At 49.2% G+C, this 18,450-nt stretch overlaps 1 protein-coding gene and 1 long non-coding RNA gene across 10 annotated transcripts in view; one reads left to right on the forward strand and one right to left on the reverse strand.

Annotated features, from left to right (window-relative positions):
- The window catches only part of HIPK2 (homeodomain interacting protein kinase 2), a 180,601-nt gene extending 166,316 nt beyond the window's left edge, over nucleotides 1-14,285 (reverse strand). For 3 of the 8 annotated variants that reach the window (XM_047695192.1, XM_047695200.1, XM_047695199.1), the window contains exon 1: nucleotides 13,876-14,283. In XM_047695192.1, coding sequence (XP_047551148.1) covers nucleotides 13,876-13,894 — 19 coding nt within the window. In that variant the 5' untranslated portion in view covers nucleotides 13,895-14,283. Of the gene's footprint in view, nucleotides 1-13,875 lie in introns of all 8 variants that reach the window. The other 5 variants (XM_047695196.1, XM_047695193.1, XM_047695198.1 and 2 more) reach the window with 3 other exon arrangements.
- A 249-nt stretch (nucleotides 14,286-14,534) lies between these two features.
- LOC125080952 (uncharacterized) lies at nucleotides 14,535-16,789 on the forward strand. 2 transcript variants are annotated; one of them, XR_007121549.1, is made up of 3 exons: nucleotides 14,535-14,561; nucleotides 16,119-16,289; nucleotides 16,377-16,789. It is a non-coding gene; the product is annotated as an uncharacterized LOC125080952 (long non-coding RNA). The 2 variants fall into 2 exon arrangements; XR_007121548.1 differs by lacking the exon at nucleotides 14,535-14,561 and adding an exon at nucleotides 15,089-15,746.
- Nucleotides 16,790-18,450: the final 1,661 nt, after the last annotated feature.

Consider the following 18,450-nt stretch of genomic DNA (forward strand, 5'->3'; position numbering starts at 1 on the left):
CACAGAGCTGAGCGGCTACCACACAGACCGGCTGGCCCGCAAAGCCTGAACTACCGCTGACCCTTGAACAACGTGGGTTTGAATCATAGAAGTTCACTTATATGTGAGGTCTTTTTTTTTTTTTTTTTTACAACAGAGTCCTGAAAATGTATTTTCTCTTCCTTATGATTTTTCTTAATAACATTTTCTCTTCTCTAGCTTAATCTACTGTAAGAATACAGCATATAATGCACATACAAAATATATGTCGATCATCTATGTTATCAGTAAGGCCTCCCGTCAATAGTAGGCTATTAATCCAGTTTTGGGGGGGGGGGGTCAAAATTCATACATGGATTCTTAGCGCTGTGTTTTGATGCACCTAACCCCATGCTGCTCAAGGGTCAACTGTACCTACTGTCTGGCCCTCTCCAGAAAGAGTCCGCTGACCACTGGGCCAGAGGATGGCAGTGTAGAGAGAAGTGGACAGGTTTACCATATACAAGCGGTCCTTCATTATTCACGGATTCCATACTTGCGAACTCGACAACTCGTGAGAATTTATTTGTAATCCCACAAACAGTAGCCAGAGGGCGCTTTCAGTCATTCCCAGCCACGCCTGATGCACCTGTTCCCAGCGGAGGCCGCACCAGGCCATGCTCTGCCTTCTGGGCTGTTTTGTACTACAGGCAAGTAATACTTTCCACTGCCTCGTTAGCACCATGTTGCTTGCTTTTTTTGGTGGCTTTTGTTGGGGATTTAAAATGACCCCCAAGCACAGTACTGAAGGACTGCCTAGTGTTTTTCAATGCAAAAAGGCTATGATATACCTTACGGAGAAAATACTTGTGCTGGTAAGCTTCATTCAAGCACGAGCTAATAGCCCTACAGCCTGTGAGCTCAGTGTTAATGAATTAACGATATGTATTAAAGAAGGTGTCCTTAAACAGAAGCACACATAGACAAGGTTATGTATTGATCGGCTGACAAAAATATGACCAGAGGCTTGCAGGAAGCTAACCTAGGAGCATTGTTTCAGTATTTGCTAATTCAGTGTTTGTGGCAGGTTTATAGAACATGACTCTGGCAAGAAACAAGAATGGCTATATTTGGGAGGCAAAAATCAATACAATTTGGGGATGGATTGAATGTGAAGTAAAATGAAGTCAAGAATGACTCCCAGGTTTCTGATGTCAACCACTGTAGGGAAGATGATGCCATTTATGGAAATAAGGAATTCTGGAAAAGCCACGTATTTCAGAGGACTGACCCAAAGGTTTTCTTTGTACATGTTAAACGTGATACCTGTGGGACATCCAAGTAGCAATGGCAAATAGATTGTTGGCTCTATGACTTTGGAACTCAAAATTTAAATCCAGGGAGAGACAGAAGTTTGGGAGCTCCTGACACACACAGATGGTGTCAAAAGCCCTTGGGAATGAGGAGGGCTGAGCCCCCGGAGCCGTGAGAAACTCTTCCTTCCTGAATGAAGGGGTGGGTGAACTTAAGGCATTAGGTGGCTCGATTTGTTTAATATAAAAATACTTTGGGGAGGAACGTAATCTTGGTGGCACATATCTAGAACATGATAAATACCCCTTGACTTACTAATTCTACTTTGGAGAATCTATCCTAAATTTTGGCCACACCTTGTTATGCTGAGTAACGCTGAGAAATATCTCATGATAGTAAAACCAGAAATAACCTTAACATTTGGGGACCGTTACGCTGACAACACTACTGATGTTTCCCTCTATACTTTCTTCTACAGATTCTAAGCTTAGAAATTTCAACTTCTCCAGAGGTTTAATAAATATCCACTTCTATTTCTTTCAAGCTTTAAACAAAATAAACAAGCAAAAAACAAAAACCAAAACCAAAAACGGATTCTTTCCCCTGACCTACTGAAACGCACACGGCTTTGGGGCCAGGGTCTTGGCCCGTTTTGCCCACCGTGGGGCACCCAGCACCGAGAACAGCACCTGGCATGTTGAATGTGCTCTGCAGACTTTTGCTGAATTTAACATTTTAATCACGTAGAATTGATGCTGGTATAATGATGTGAGGTGAGAATACCCATTGGGAGTTTTCAAACTGCTATCATATGCTCCCGCTCCCATCGTTCAATCGGGTTTCCTTTCACCCACTGCCTCGTGGCACCTCCTTCGTCATCTATTAGATGCTCACAGACATCTTAAATCTTAAATCTTAAATCTGGCTCACGCATTCTGCCCCACGGATGGGTCTGTCAAGCTTCGTGCCAAATCTGATGCTTTATGGCTTCTTTTCACGCACACAGAGCTAGCCCCTTCGCTCCTATCTCCTCTTTCAGGCCTGCACCACCTCGTCTTTCAAGAAGACCCACAGAAGGCAGCCTCTCTCCCAGCTCCATGGGGAGTCTGCTTCTCCCTCTGACCTTCTTCCCTTTCATGCTCTCTCTCACTGTCTCTCTCTCAGATAAATACATAAAATCTTTACCAAAAAAAAAAAGAAGTTTGCTTCTCAAATTTTAAGACCGTTATATAGGTTTTGATTGGAACGAAGAACATCTATATTTGGCGAAAAAACAAAGAGCACATTCCATATTTTAGGCCCTCACTGAGGATTGGGACTCTAGCCTGGCGGTCCGGGGCACCAGCTCCAGATCCCGGTGGCCTGGCATCGGGGTCAGCGCCGCCACTCTCAAGCCGTGGAGCCTTCCTGAGCTTCCATATAACGCGACAGTAGCATGACCTACCCTACAGCAAGGCTTTGAGGATTCAGGGAATTAATGCAGGTGAAACCTTATAGCAGAAGCAGCAGCATCCAGGGCCTGACAGGCATTAGCTGTCGTTTTCATCTTTTTATGATGCATTTTCTTCCTTAGAGGTCTCAGCAAGATTATTCTCAGATGTTTTAATCTGTTCTGCTACTCAAAACAGGTTCACGTCTCAGCTGCCTGTTACTATATCCATCCTGTGGGCCAGCCACCAGCCTAAGTGCTAGATCATCAGGTCAACATGATCCTGCTTGATGAAGACGAGGCAAATGGGACAGCAGAGCCTTGGGGGTGTGTGTGCGACATTAACATTCTAGAACCATCCGCCCCTTCTCCCCGGATCGTGATCGCATATCTCCCTGTCGCGTGGTGCACGGACCTCTCCGACTCACCTGTGAGGACAAGACAATGGCACGTTCTGGCATCAGCTGGGGCACAAGCCCCTGCCTCTACCAGCTGCTGCTTGGGAGACCCAAGACACATTATCTAATATCTTTAAGCCTCACAGTCCTCTCAAACAAACAGGGAAGATCACAGAGCTCTTTATGTTAGTTAACGGAGGTGTATCATTATCGTGAGAATGACAGCTGCCCAGTACACTCTGGGACCCCAGGGCCAAACTAGATGAGCTACAGACTGGCTGAGTTTGCTGGACCAAGAGGCAGTATACTGCTCAGGCCCTGGAGAAGATGGGGCCTCCGCTCTCCAGAGCCAGAGGCAAGAAGGCCAGGGGCCGGATCTGTACATTGTCCTACAGCTTTGGGAAGCTTCGGTCACAAAAGGGCAAGAGAACTAAAAATAATGCTAATGTCAGGTCTCTGACTCTCACTCCTTCAAGGGAAGCTCTAATCAAAACAGCTACCATCTTGTTTGAAACAGGTACTGATTTTTCATTCTGAATGCATTCATTCTAAAACCAGGGTTCTCAATTAGAAATGCAAATTCTCGAGCCCCACCCCAGACTGAAACAGAAACTGAGGGCGGGCCCCCTGATGAGTTTTAACAAGCCCTCCAGGTGACGGATGGTGCCAGGATGGTGCCAGAGTCGCAGAAACGCCTCTCCCAACAGGGCCAGCCACAAACGGCCCCAGACGAGGGTTTCAAGGGTCCCTCCACTTAGACCCTCACACGTACAAGTACGTCGGGGTGAAAACACAGCCAAGATACACAAAGTCAAAGAACAAACGGGCAGGTTGAGGAGCCTGGCTGTGGGCTGATGAGTGGGAAGTAGTAAGTAGGTAGAAGCAGAGACGTGAGATGACATCAAGGAAGGCGAGGAGGAGAGGCCGTGCGCCTCAAGGGCTCAAACAGACGGAACAGAAAAGCTGTAGGATTTACTAGGCTCTCCGTCAAGTTTCGCTGTGGGAGGGACAGACACACTGGTTATGGAGCTACCTGAGCAAGCAACAGGAAATGGGTCAGTTTCATCAACTCTGCTTTATGGAGCAACCAGAGTCTGAGATCAAGGTCGAGGAGGGAAAGAAAGGAAAGCTGAACATCCAGTGAAGCAATCACCAGCCATGACTTGTATAAACAGGAAACATTTCAAGGTGCCTTCGTTGCCCCAGATTTTACAGCAAGAAGTCCCCTTATCAGCACTGCCCTTAGAATGGGGGAGGGGCAGAGCTCCAGCTGCAGAAAGTATGAAAAACCCCATACTTTCAAGGTCCCAGCCCCGTGCTCCCAAGGTCAAGAGGTGCACCCCCTCACGGAGGGCACGGAGGGGGCACGGGTTTGAGCACCACGCTCTTCTGATCATGCCCTAGGTCCCTGGCACCCAGGACTTCCCCAGAGCTCCTGGGTGCAAGTTTGGGTTTTCTGAGAAAAAAATTACTCTAAACTGTACCTGGAAGATTAGAATTAAAAAAAAAAAAAAAAGCTGCTTAATAGCTGGAAGGGACTCTGAGGTCCTCTGAAACTCATTATGGTTCCACTGGTTTCTCTTCTGTGATTTTTCTGTTTTTGTTAGTAAGTAGCTCATGATGACAAGCTGCAAACTTTCTCAGAGAAACAGGAAGAAGAGCTTCCTAGGAGAGGACTGGAAGCGATGGAGCTGACAGCAGGTAACCCTGCTTTCCTCTGGAAAGGGGGAAATACTCCCTCGGGAAAGGGGGACGGCGGGATGCACGGGGACCCAGGAGAAGCCCCCGCATCAGCCCCCTTACAGGCAGGTCTCGGGGACAAGGTGAGAGCTCTGAGAGGCTTGCAGGAACCACACGCCCTGAACCTCCCACTGGTAGCACGGCCCAGGAAAGCCCCCTCCACTTCGGTGTTCTGAGCCTTTTATGCACACCACCCTGGGGGCCAAGAACCCCAGCTCTGCCTCCTCTCTTCTCTCCAGGCAACATCAGGGCAGTCTCTTCACTGCTCTGGGCCTCAGTTTCCCTGTGTCAAAGGTTGATACTAGCATGTGATGATCCCACCGGGTATACACCGTGCCCAGTAAGATCCTGAGATACTCTAATCTCAATGTTGAATGTGAGAGACCCTGTAAAAAGAAGAGATTCTTCAGAAAAACAGGATAAATAGCATGATATTGCCAATCCCTGCAAGCTTTCCTGATGGCCGCAACGTGTGGGGAGGAGAAGTGAAAAGGAACAAATATGTACTGAACCCTTGGGTCAGGCCTACTGAGAAAGGCTCTAGGCACGTTCTCCTGTGTGACCCCAACCAGACCCCCCACTCCATCTCACAGTGCTCACAACTCCCACGGCAGCACACGGCCTCCCGGGATGGCTCACCCTCTGGCTGCCTCGTTCCACTATTAGAGCCAAGCCAGGAAAAATTACCTTGTTCAAGTATCATTTTGATTATATTGGTCCCCTTCTCCGTACCATAAAATGTCTCTTGAATTAGAACCCCTTTTAAACCTTTCAACAACTGATCCCAAACACTTACCATTCTCGTCTGCTGCTCTATTTTGTGCTTACCACTCCAGCCAAGCAAAAATTACTTTGCAAATGAATTCCATTACGCACCCCGCTTATTCACCTTGTTAAGCCAGCACAAGAGTTTTGACTGGTTCTGTTGTCTCTTCCTGCGGGAATACCTCGCTTATCCGACATCCGCGGCAATGAGCTGATCCACAAAACCGATCTACATAAATTAATTTCCCATCTTCCAGAAGTTTAACCCTTTAGGAGGCCCTAAATCCTTTTTGAAGTCGTGCTAAAATTAAACGAGAGTTTCTTTAACTATTTTCTAAAGGAAACATTTCTGTAATGTATTAGAGAACCTACCAGTCTTGGTTAACGGAACATAATGAGTATCGATTGATCTTCCCTGATGGTGCAGGTCACACTTGATGAGTAACCCTAGGCACAGCGCTGGGGCTGCAAGTCTAAGTGGTTCAGGGCTGAAGCTGAGCGCGCCTGCAGCGTGCTCGCACTCTCTGCCTGTAACGAGCTCCCCTGAAATTTACTTTCCCGCACGAGGCTGCTCTCAGCCTGGATTCTGGGGAGGAAGTGCAGTCACAGAACCCAGGAGGGTGTAACGTGCTGCCTTTCCACACAATTTCAGGAATTTACATGCTGCTTTTTGTCAGAGCTCTGTAAATTCTTCATCAGGGAGAGAGAGAGGAGGGGAAAAAAAAAAAAGCATAGACTTCCACAACCAGCAATAAACCAGGGTTTTCCAAATCTCCTTACCAGAAGACTTTTCACAGGACTGCAGGGCCACTTGCCATTAAAATTTGTTCTTTAATGCCTTATGCAACCAGAAGTTTCACACAGAACTGGCATGATGGATCCCTTTGCTTATCACAAGCTCTTGGAAAAATACTTTTTTTAAAAAAAGATTTTATTTATTTATTTGACAGAGAGAGAGAGAAATCACAAGTAGGCAGAGAAGCAGGCAAAGAAGATGGTGGGGGGGAAGCAGGCTCCCTGTTGAGCAGAGAGCCAGATGCGGGGGCTGGATCCCAGATCCCTGAGACCATGACCTGAGCCAAAGGCAGAGGCTTAACCCACTGAGCCACCCAGCGACCGGAAAATCCTTTTATGTTGTGAATCACAACTCCACAGAGTGAATCCCTGAGGAGATACTGATGAGAAAAACGGTAAAGATACAGAAGGCGACCTGATGGCATCAGGATGCAGATGCAATCTGGAAAGTGCGTGACCCCAAAGTGCTTTTCTACCCAAAGTTAGGGCCGTTTCTATGGTGCTCTTTCCCCGAGGACAGCGGAGGCACAACCTGAAGGAGAAGGCCCTCACACGCTCACCCAGGCTTTCTTTGGCGGAGAAGGTTTTAGAAAGTCTACAGCATTAGCACATCAAAGAGTCAATCCATCTTCATTCTGCTTAAACAAAGTGGCATTTAATTAATCAAAACGAACGAGAGCAAAAGAAGTTAGGCAAGGATTGCTAAAACAGACCACTTTCAAAACACTACAAATCTCTTCAATGCCATGTGCAGAAATAGTGGCTGTAAAAACCACAAAATTATTTGGCCCTTTTCAAGGTTTGCCTTTTCTTTCTTTCTTTTTTTTTAAACTGGCAACTATTTCACTAGCTTACTTCCTAATGGTAAAGTCCCTCGTCAGAAAGCCATAGGCTGAATGGCCTTGTCCATCAGTATCTTCTGCCTTTTCTGTTGGCTTTGGACCAAAGGCAGGGAGGAATCCTGGCTGTTAAGGCTGACTTGTAGCCACTCTCATGAACACTTAGCTTACTTGTCACAGAGAACCTGGAAAAACAGGTATGGCTTTAGCTGACTCAGAGTCTCCAAAGAATTTGACAAACTGTCTTTTCTAAACCTGGGCGAACTGATATTACACGGAATCAAGATTCTTGTGTGTGTTCTCTTCTCTTCTTTCGACAAGCTGTTCAACTTCATACACGTGAGGCCTCTGCATTCTGTCTGTCAGCTCTGTAGGAGACAGTGAGTAAGATTCTAAAGAGCTGGAGGTAGAGGGGTGACTTCAAAGCGACCAAGCACATTCAGAGTCAAGCAAAAGGTGGCACTGTTGGGGTGAAGGAGGGCCAGACATGCGCAGAAGGCATGGAGACAGCAGTGAGAGCAAGCCAACTATCGGTTACCGACCCAGGGCTGGTGTAATGTGAGTTATTACTTAGATGTGTTAGGAAGAGTCAATACAGCAAATATTTACGAAGGGCCTACTAGCTTTAACGAACTGCCCAGCTACTGTGGGGGATACAAAGATGAATCAGATTTGGTTCTCCCCTCCAGGAGATCACAATGATGCAAGAACCCTGAAGTCATTTTTCTTGTGTGCGCCGTACTAATGAGACCATTGTTAAAGAACTGTATTCGGTTTCGACCACCGCCATTTCTTTTTAATGTGGACAAACAAGAGACAGCTCAGAGGAAGAGGACGCAGAACAGGCTCCACGAGGAAGCGGCTGTAGAGACCCACTTACTATCTCCAAAACGCAAAAGGTTCTGGGGGAAAGAACGGAGTAAAAGAAAACAGGTTTGAATGCAGGCAGGTGAGAATCAGGCAGCCCCAGGAATTTCTCAGCAGTCGGGTTGCCAGAATCCTGGAACTGGTTACCGAGGGGGTTCCTAGTGTGGCCTTTTCTGGGGGCGGGGGACTGTTTTGGCGAACTGGCAATTTCAAGTCATGGACGTTCACCTTCCTGAAGGCAGGAGGATGAACTACATTTCCCCCAAGGCCCTCTCCTGCCCTGGGTCCCAGACCCCCGAGAGGCCGAGCTGGCTTTTCTTCTACAACTCCCTGAGAGGTCTGCTGAGTGACCCTCCGGATCTAGATCCCTTCTCATAAGCACCACAAAACCACCTGGAATACAAGATAGCAGCTAGGCAGCAAAGCCAGGAATTAAAAAATTCTCCAATACCCACATATGAGGCAGGGGTCCATTCAGAACAGAACGCAGGACCCTAAATACCAAAAACGAAGTCTCCCAGTGGTGTGTGCAAATTAGAAACATATTTGCGTTTACAAGGATACAAAATGTGAGTAATGAAAGAGGAAGAGATGGTAATTAGAGAGGGTGATTTCTAAGGAAACTTGTAATAGGAATTTCCAACATTCCAAAATACTTGTTTGGTCCAAATTAAAATATATACATTGTTTCCAGAGAAAATAGGGAAATGGGGTCTTCCCTTTACACCTGAAGAAACACTAGTATGTTGAGAATTAAAAACTGGCGCACGTGGGGCGCCTGGGTGGCTCAGTAGGTTAAAGCTTCTGCCTTCCGCTCCGGTCATGATCCCAGGGTCCTGGGATCGAGCCCACGTTGGGCTCTCTGCTCAGCAGGGGGCCTGCTTCCTCCCCTCTCTCTGCCTGCCTCTCTGCCTACTTGTGATCTCTGTCTGTCAAATAAATAAATAATACCTTAAAAAAAAAACAACAACAACTGGCACATGTGCAGGCACGCGCGCACACGCACACACACACATCCCAGGTGAGTCAGGCCACTGTCCGGTGAGCCCAGACGTACTTTTGACTCTCACTTCCCATGCCCCCTGAACTCCTTGAAGACAGGGACCCTACATAAATGCTCGCAGGTGATGTCATTAAAGAGGTGCCCTGTCTGTAAGACGGGGGTGACAGCACTCACCTCGGGGGCCTGTTAGGACCGTGAGTTCACGGGACTGGGGCGAGCAACACGGACCAAGTGGAGCCTCGGTCATGCTTTGTGCTGCGAACTTCACGTCTCAGTTTCTTTTAGAGGAAAAATAAAGACCTCTCTATACCAGCTTTTCAGTTTTCTTCCCCACCCCACCCCCACCCCCCCAACTAGAGTTCTGCCATATGAAATGGAACTATTACGAGTTTGGGCCTTTTGGGTTCACACTCTATCGGTGGTTATATAAAGTTGGCTGGCATTATCCTGAGTCCCATCTCTGACAGCTGCCTGAAGTGCCCGAATTGCCACCATAAGACTACCAGAAAACTCTGGCAAATTACATGTTCAGAGAACAATACAAAATGGTTACATAGTATACCCTCTTGATCATCACTACTTTGTTTCATATAAACTTCAAAGGTGGTTCCCCAAGATTAGTCTCTACAGAGGAAGGAAGAGAAATGAAACATTTAAAAAAAAAAATTTAAGTACGAAGACTAGAAGCAGCTGTAACTTGCATAAGGCACCACATTTTTTCTTCTAGGAAAACTATGTTGAATACACGATGAGCCAGACCCTGGCCTGGGACTGAGCGGCTGCAGCTCCTCTGAGGAGGTCCTAGGGGAGCCACCTCTGGCTGCTCCCTCTCCGGGCCTGCCTGGGGTGGGGGCATGGATCTGGGTCAGGGGCGAAGGTTATCTTTCCTACTTCGGGATACTTTCACGGAGGCACAGCTGCAGCTCCTGAAACTGCTCTAACGGTTTGTTTCCTCATTTTTAAAGTGGCACGGAATGTGAGAAATTGTCTACCTGAAACCAGCAGAAACTCAGTGGGAATAGAAATCTAGAAAGGTCACAGAGGGGGTCAAAAAGGCTCTTTCTTGTGTGGCCATAGGGGGTTTATTGTTGCTGGTGCTCAAATTGGAGGGGCAATAGCAGAGATTAATAATTGAAATGTTGCTATTATTGGTTTTCTCAACTATTTGTGGGCTAGTCCTTCCCTGGAGTCGTCATGCCTGTAAGCAGCCCCTCAAAATAGAGGAATTTAACGCATGCCTAACAAACTAACAAAATAGCTCCTACAGCCAGGCACTTCACAGGCACTCATTTCTGATGGAGTCCTTGCACAGCCCAATGAGGCTTACAACAGTACAAAACTCTGAGAAGTTAAGTAACGTGCCCAAAGTCACACAGCTAGATTCAAACCCAGGTCTCTCTGATTCCAGTACTAGACCACACTGTCCGGAACTGAGGGTAAAATTAATGAGCCTTGATTCACTGCTCAAAAGTAGTGAGAATGAAAACAATATTTATACTTACTCATTTTAAAAATATAAAACACAAACACAGGAAAAGATATTTTAGAACATGTGTCATCAAATTCTTTTAATGGAAGATGATTCAGAACCCATTTCTTGGTAGGCATTTTGGTAGGTGTCTTCAGACCCATCTGACGAGAACTTTCAGTATTAGAGTTTTGGGAAGTCGGACTGTGTAAGTCAATACTAATTGACATGACACATCTCGGGTACGGCGGAACATGATTAACTTGGAATTTAGGGTCCTCTCTAATTCAGAACCCATGGCAATATAGGCCTGTGGTTCTGTGTGGCTGGCCTTTGCACTACATGCTGAAAAAAATCCTTGCTAAGCAAGTTGATGGAGTAAACACAATCGCAGGGCAAATGTTTAACTTTCTAAAGAAAATAAACCTTTTTTAAAAAGTCTAACTTAATCAGTACCAAGTTACTGAAAACGAATGTGCTATTTATAAACCTAACCTTAAAAGCAAGTAGCAGGAGACTGGTAACACTTTGCTACCCATTAATCTGTATTATCAAACATACCCTGTTTCAAAGACCCCGTTTCTCCCTCACCAGCGGGCAGTTCAGAAGGCCCCACTGCTGCATTCAGACCTTGACCCAGTATCCCAACTTGGGGCAAGTGCACCCCATTCAAGGAATGAGTGCACTCCCGAATTCCAGCTGAAATGCCTTACCTGTCATTATACTGCTCCTGAGAAGAACCCCATGTTCGATTTTTGTGGCAGCTTTAAAACGATTAGGAATCTTCTTGGCGAATTCCCCAGGAAAAGCCTGCTCCTTCAGGATACACCGCGGGAGCCCATGCATTCTGACTGGGATATGGTAAAAATCAGGCTCACTGAATCCAGGGGATCTCGCCAAGGAGGGAAAAGGAGGTCACCAGAGTCTTAGATGCACTCATCACACTAAGTGAATGTAGGTTCCAGCAGCACAATCCTTTATAGAGGTCACCTGTCTGTTTTAGAGCATGACCAACAGTCTCCTTCCAAAAGACCCAGGCCTGAGCTTGTGCCCCGGGAGGCTGGACTGGTTGAGAAGGGAGAGGAGGAAGCCTAGGGAAATAAGGATAAAGAAGCAGGGAAACTCCAGCAGAGTTGAAGGCTATGAAGTGTAGGAACAGTTAAGACAGCACACAGACAAGACTGAGCAAAACCCAGGGTGGAAAGCGGTGACCAGGTAGGTCATCTGGAACAGGGAATGGAGCCTGCAAAGAAAAACAAGTGAGCTCCCGAAACCTTTGAGATCCACAATTATGCTTAAACCTTAACACCTTACCCACCCACAATTCTTTATCTGGTGTAATGCACCGAAAGAACACGGTAGTCGAACGAGAGTGCCAAGTCTTAGCCTCGGGGGTATGGCCTACATTCCATATGGATTTAGAACGAAAGGAAAGGGGGAGGACCAGCACAGTTTCCGAGATGGGCTTCTCATAAAGTTGACAAAATACATCCCAAAGGCACGTACCCAGGCCCTTGTAAAACGGAAAGCAGCGTTTACTATAGTTCTGAATTCAATGCCAAGTTCCCTCCCTAATGCACACGCAGAGTGTCCAGCAGAGGGAGTCTCAAGGAGGTACTTAATAAAGAGAAAATTGTTTCATTTTAACACTCCATAGACAGTGGGAGCATTGACTGTAGCCCCCTCCCATAGACACAGACGAACAATGACTGCCCGACATGGGTTCTCCTGCCCTGTTCACAGAGCCACCGGCTCGTTCTATTCTGCCTGGTGGAGTGATCAGAAATTTCGTTTTGTTTTGTCGAATGGTTAAATGGACCTTGTGTTCTTCAGAATCAAAGAGGAAAGCCCCTGGAATAACATCTCTCTGTTGCCTTCTAAACAGCCCCTTTGTTTCTAAGAGAGTCTGAAAAAAAATATTTACAGTCCATAGGTTATTTACAGCCTCATTATCCAGGGCCTGACTGGTAACTTTATTCCATCCAGAAACCAAATTCATTTGGAGCCCTGGAACTAATAACAGATTTTCTTTTCAGATAAGTTTTTTTTTTTTAATCTGCCTCTTGTAACAGAGATAAAACTATTAATGCGTTCCCTGTCTCACTCGCCAGCACTGTTCTCAGGATTTATAGAAGGATTAAAACCTCCTCTCCCCGCCCCTCCTCTCTGCTCCACACAAACCCTTTCCCCTCTCATTTGCCATTTCATCCACAGAATATCGGAACAAAACCGAAAGAAAGCCAGATGGACCAAAGCTAAAAGTATGTAAAGGCTGCTATTTCAATGATTTCATAAGAAAAACATTTTCACGATGAAATGACTGAAAAAAATCGGGCACCCTTCGGTTTAAAATTCCTTCTACTACAAGCACACAAAAACACACCGAAGTGTAAAAACTTAGTTGATTCTGGTTTGATTTCTGGCTGGAAGCTGACAAGAACTGACTGAAGAGAAACGAAAGAGAGAGAGACGGAGGGCAAGGGGAAGTGGAGTGCTTTTGCCCTCCGTTCTTCTCTTTCTTCCTAAAGAGTCAAATGAGAAAAATGATCCCACGCCAGGTGAAGGTGCACCACGCAGGTTTACCCAGACCGACCGAGGAAAACGTCTCGGCCGCCCCCCCCCCACGACTTGAAAACCTAAACTATATTTTCCCTTACACACGCTAATGCGGGGAGATTTTAGCCAATTTCATTGTTCTGCCTGGGTCTGAAATGGACTTTTCCTCCGCACCCCCCTCTCATCACCTAGCCCCATACATTCCCATTCGACAGCCCCCCCCAAATCAGAGGCTCGCGGAGAATAAAGGAGTGTGGGGAGGGAGTGGAGAGCAGTGGAAAGGGGAGCCGTGAGGACAGAGTGGAAAGATCACCCTAAAGGTAATTTTCTTGGGGGGTGAGGGGGGGAGGAGGAAAGCTAAACCACATCACCTTTATTTATTCCGAATAAATGAAAAGCACAGTCACGGGTCTGTCTTTTCCCAGGCGCCCCCTCCCAATTTCTTTTCTTCGGGCAGTAGCCCACCCTCGCACATACACCGCCCCCCCAGCCCCTTTCTCCACCCTGGAAATAAGATCCTGTTAAATTCCGGATCCCGGCCGTTCCGTGGGCAGGGGAGGGGGAGGCGGGGAGGGGTCGGGAGCCGGTTAAAGCCCCGGGGGTGGGGCGCCGGAGGCCGGGCGCCCGGGGGGCTGCGGGCCGGGGGCTGCCCGGCGAGGGGCCGCGGGCAGAACAAAGCTGCGGGGGCCGCGGCGGCCGGGCGGCGTTGGGCGAGCGGGGTCGGCGGGCCGGGCGCCCCTTACCTTCGTACACGGGGGCCATCGGGGCCGGGGTGTCCGCGATTCATGGCAACGGAGAAGGGAACGCGGCGCGCGAGCTCGGCCCCCCCAGCCTCAGTCGGAATCTGCCATCTTGAGCCTGTGTCTCCGCTCTCGGCGCAGCCGGGGCCGCCAGCGCCCGCATCACCGCCTCACTTGGCCGGCGCCGGGGGAGGGGGCCGGGCGCCGCCGCCGCCGCCGCCGCGGCCGGGCCCTGCGCGGGGCTCCGGGCGGCCGGGCGGGCGGGCGCAGCGGCCGAGGCCGAGGGGCCGGGCGGCCGCGGCCCCCGAGCGGGTCCGCGGTGGGGCGGGAGCCGGGGCGGGCAGCGCGCGGCCAGTGCCCGGCCGGAGCTCAGCTCAGCATGGCTGTGTGTGGGGGCTTCGGCAAAAGTTGCACGGGAGGCGGAGGAGGGGCGGGCGGAGCCGGGAGGAGGGGCGGGGGCGGGGGGCGGGGGGCGGGGGCGGCGGGCCGAGCGCGAGCGAGCGAGCCGCGGAGCGCGGAGTCCGCGCGCAATCGAGCGCCGATGGCACGGATGCGAGGCGGAGAAGGCCGAGCCGAGGGCAGGAGCGGCGGGCCGGGGCGGGCGCGGGCGCGGGCGCGGGCGCGGGCGGGGCGGGGCGGGGCCGGGGGCGCGGGCGGGGCTCGGGGCCGCAGCGAGGCTCGCGGGCAAGGTGCGCGCGGGGCAGTTCCGACCGGCCGAGGACAGCCGGGCCGCGGGGGGGCAGCCAGAAGTTTGTGTGCGCGCGCGAGCGGGGCGGGAGCGGAGGGGCGCGCAGGGAGCGCCGCGGGCGGAGAGTGCAGCCGCCTCGCTCCGAGCTAGGTGTGGAATGAATGGAGGGAGGAGTGGGCGCTCGCCGGCCTCCGGGGAGGTCGAGTGAGGGGAGGAGCTTCTGGCGTCCCCCGGAGGTCGGAGGTGCGGAGCCATTCCGCGCACGCCCCAGACAGGCGGCCCCCGGTGGTGGCCGAATCCCTGCGGGAATCGGGTTTGCACGCCGCGCTCACGGCCGCGGAGTCCTGCCGGGGCCCACGACTCTGACGCCTGGACGGTGGCTCCCAGGCCTCTGCCCTGCTCCTCGCGCTCCGATCGGGGCTTCAACTAAACATCCGCCAAACTACCCTGCCCGGAGTCTCTCCCGGTTCACTTCAGCTCCGTCCTGGATTCTTTGAAAGGATGCCCGCCGTTGCCTCCCACGTAAGAAGACTCGGGTCCACGCTTAGGCAGTGTTTTTGAAGCTGGGTCGCGACACATTAACTGATCATAAAATTGGTTCCGTGGATGGCGACCCCTTTAAAAAAATGCGATGCAGTGGAATCGACAATATTAGAATCCATTGTCCTTTAGTGAGGGTCACTATGGTTTCAGAATCCTTTTGTTTCAGTTGTATATACTGGACAACTGTACAGACCATGATGTAAATTTTATTTCCTACTGTGGGTCAAGGGTCAAAAGTTTAAAATCTGTACCTTGGGAGCTGTAAAGTAACGATCACTGTAACTTTCTTAAAAACAATCATGATTTTCTCACTACTTCTTATCCTTTCCAACCTCCATTTCCCGTGACGGAACCCCCTCCCCCCAAAAAGTAAGCCCTTTCATACACTTAGCTAGTTTGGGTGGTAGTGCATAGTTCCCCCTTCCTCTCAGGGTGACCTTTGACTCTGCCAGTTTCTTCACCCCTATATCCAGTGCAACGCTCCCTACTGCTTCTCTTAGCCTAAGGTTATTCACATTTGCAGGATCCTAGATTACCACTGCTGGAAACACCATCTGGGGCAGCCCTCCCTTTTAGAACTGAAAAAGGGAGGCCCGTAGAAGCCAAGTGCATTGCCTAGTATTGCACACCATTCACTTTTAAGGTAACATCTTTGGTGCTCTTTGCTTCACACCATTCATTCACCCCTTCCTTTCTATCCTGCCTGCTGTCCTTAATTGGTCTCGGGCCAGTTCACCCTAAGTGCTGTCACCTCCCTAACACACAGTTCTGACCCTGCTGTGCTCCTGCTAACATCCTTCAGGGAGTCAACCTCTGCTGACAGGTACCCAGCTCCCTGGCTCTTAATCAAGGCAGGCAGGCCTGACTTACCATCCCAAGTACACGAGTTCAGCAAGTCACTGTCTCCAGCAGGACTGGTTCCCTTGCGGTCTTCCACCAGCCTTGCCCACCTGTGCCTTTGCCCAAGCTGTGACTTTCCCACCAACGGCGCCTTCTCTCTTTTCTCTTTCACCAGATTTTCTACCTGTGCCCGACTTGGGTCCTCCACAAAACAGCCAGAGGTAGTATGAGATGAAGATAGATCTGGGTTCAGAACCCCGTTCCTCCACTTTGTAGCTGTGTGAACTTGGTCAAATTGCTTCACCTCTCTGAGCTGCAGTTTCTGCATCTGCATTACTATGAGATCGTAAGGAGAACAGTGTTCATCCCTTGTATCCGTAAGAGGCTATCATGACATTTACTATACATGTATTGTCTCTCTTCCCCTTCCCAGTGCTACCTAACAGAACTCGCTGCAGGGATGGAAACCTAACCATTGGTGGCTGTTGAGCATATGGAATGTGATTAATGTGCCTGAGGAACTGGATTTTTCATTTTCACGGCCACATGTGGCTGGCAGCTACCATATTGGATGGAGATCTCTAAACTGCCCGTTCAGCAAGGGCAAAAGCCACATTGATCTTAATCCCCCAGCAAAGAGCATGTTGCCTGGCATAGGCTAGGTCCTGCCCAAATATCTGGGGAGTGATGACAGCCCCCATGTATTGTGTGCAACTTTGTGGCATTCACAGTGCTAAGAACTGGGTTTAAATTATTTTGTATAGTGCTCCCCACAGCCCCTGAGGTGGGGTTGGAGATAGAACTAGTACAGAGTGCTGGCAGATAGCAGAGGTTCAATAAAAGTTTGTTGTTATTATGAAAAACTCCATGTGACCAATGTAACTGATTTTTTTTTTCTTTTTGAGAGAAAGTGGGGAAGGGCAGAGGGACAGGGAGAGAGAGAATCCCAAGCAGGCTCCATGCCCACCATAGAACCTGACGTGGGGCTCAATCTCACAACCCTGAGGTCATGACCTGAGCCGAAATCAAGAGTCTAAAACTTAACTGATTGTGTCACCCAGATGCCCCAGTCGAACTGATTTTTCTCTCTTCTTCTAGGCTCCCATAACAGTTCCTCTCGCACATGCTCTGCTGTCACATGGCATACCCCACCCTAGATGGCTGACTCTCCTCTTCTGTGGAGGTGGCCTGTCCCCACAACTGGGCTGGCCGCATCTTGGGGCAAAGTCCATGGTATACTTGTCGATGTCCCTCAGCTTAGGGCTTGCCCTGCTTCGTATTTAGTAATTTCCTCTCACCTTGTCCCAGTTGCTGTCAAGCCATGAGTGATTCTAGGCAGTAGTTCTCTCTGGAATATCCCCTCTGTCCTTCCAAAATCCGGATGTTGAAGTCCAAACCCCCTGTGCCTTGGAATGTGACTGTATTTAGAGATAAGGTCTTGAAAGATGTAATGCAGTTAAAGTGAGGTCATTTGAGTGGGCCCTAATCCAATACGACTGGTGTCCTTATGGGAAGAGGAGATTAAGACACGGACATGCAGAGGGAAGACCATGTGAGACGCGGGGAGAAGGCAGCCATCAGCAAGCCAGGGTAGAGGCCTTAGAAGAAACTAAACCTACTGACCCTTCACCTCAGACATCTATCCTCCAGAATTGCAAGAAAATAAATTTTGGTTCTTAAGGACACATGGTCTGTGGTAGGAAACTAAGAAACCCCCCACAGAAGGTGAATTAAAATGAAGAAAGATCACTTGTGTCACCTGAAAACATCTTAAAGGTGGTCTCCTTCCCACAGGCCCATCTTGGGCATGGAAAGTGAGTCCCATGAAAGGAGAACAAGATGGAGACAAGCAGGTAAGATGGTTGCCTTCTCTTTAGACCACTAAGACTAAACTCTACCTGTGTGATGCTTGACTGCAGCAAAAAAAGAACTTTCCGTTGAGCCAGCATACATGGCATCATGTAGGTGGGGAAATGTTATTTAAATGAATTTATTTAGATTTTCTTCTCATGAATGGGCAGATTGATACACCTATCTGTCTCCCTACCCTCCTGTGACTACATTCATGTGGCATCAGGATACAAACCTAACAGCGAACTGCCCCTGAAGGAGAGCGTGAGAGCAGGAAGGGGACAGAACCTGAGACACATCCCCAAGGAGCACCAGTATTTGAAGTGAGGGAAGAGGAAAAAGAACTCCCTGTGGAGGAGAGGACAGGGAGGACAGGAGGACAACCTCCACATCCTAGGACAAGACCATCCACCGCAAAGGGAGGTGTGGTCAGCAGTGCTCCATGCTAATGAGAGATCACAGGAGACATGTGGGTGGGGGAAACAGCCATTGGATTTAGCAACAAGGTTACATTTGTGACTCTGGTGAAACTAGTTATTGGGGAGATGGAGGGTTCTTAAATTCAACCGGAAAAGAACGTGCAGTGTTTTGACAGGCAGAGAATAGAGGGTGAGGAGGGTTATCGAGGCTCCAGAAGAGGGCGCTAGAGAGCATTC

This window comes from Lutra lutra, chromosome 11 (genome assembly GCF_902655055.1).
Source record: "Lutra lutra chromosome 11, mLutLut1.2, whole genome shotgun sequence".
NCBI lineage: Eukaryota > Metazoa > Chordata > Mammalia > Carnivora > Mustelidae > Lutra > Lutra lutra.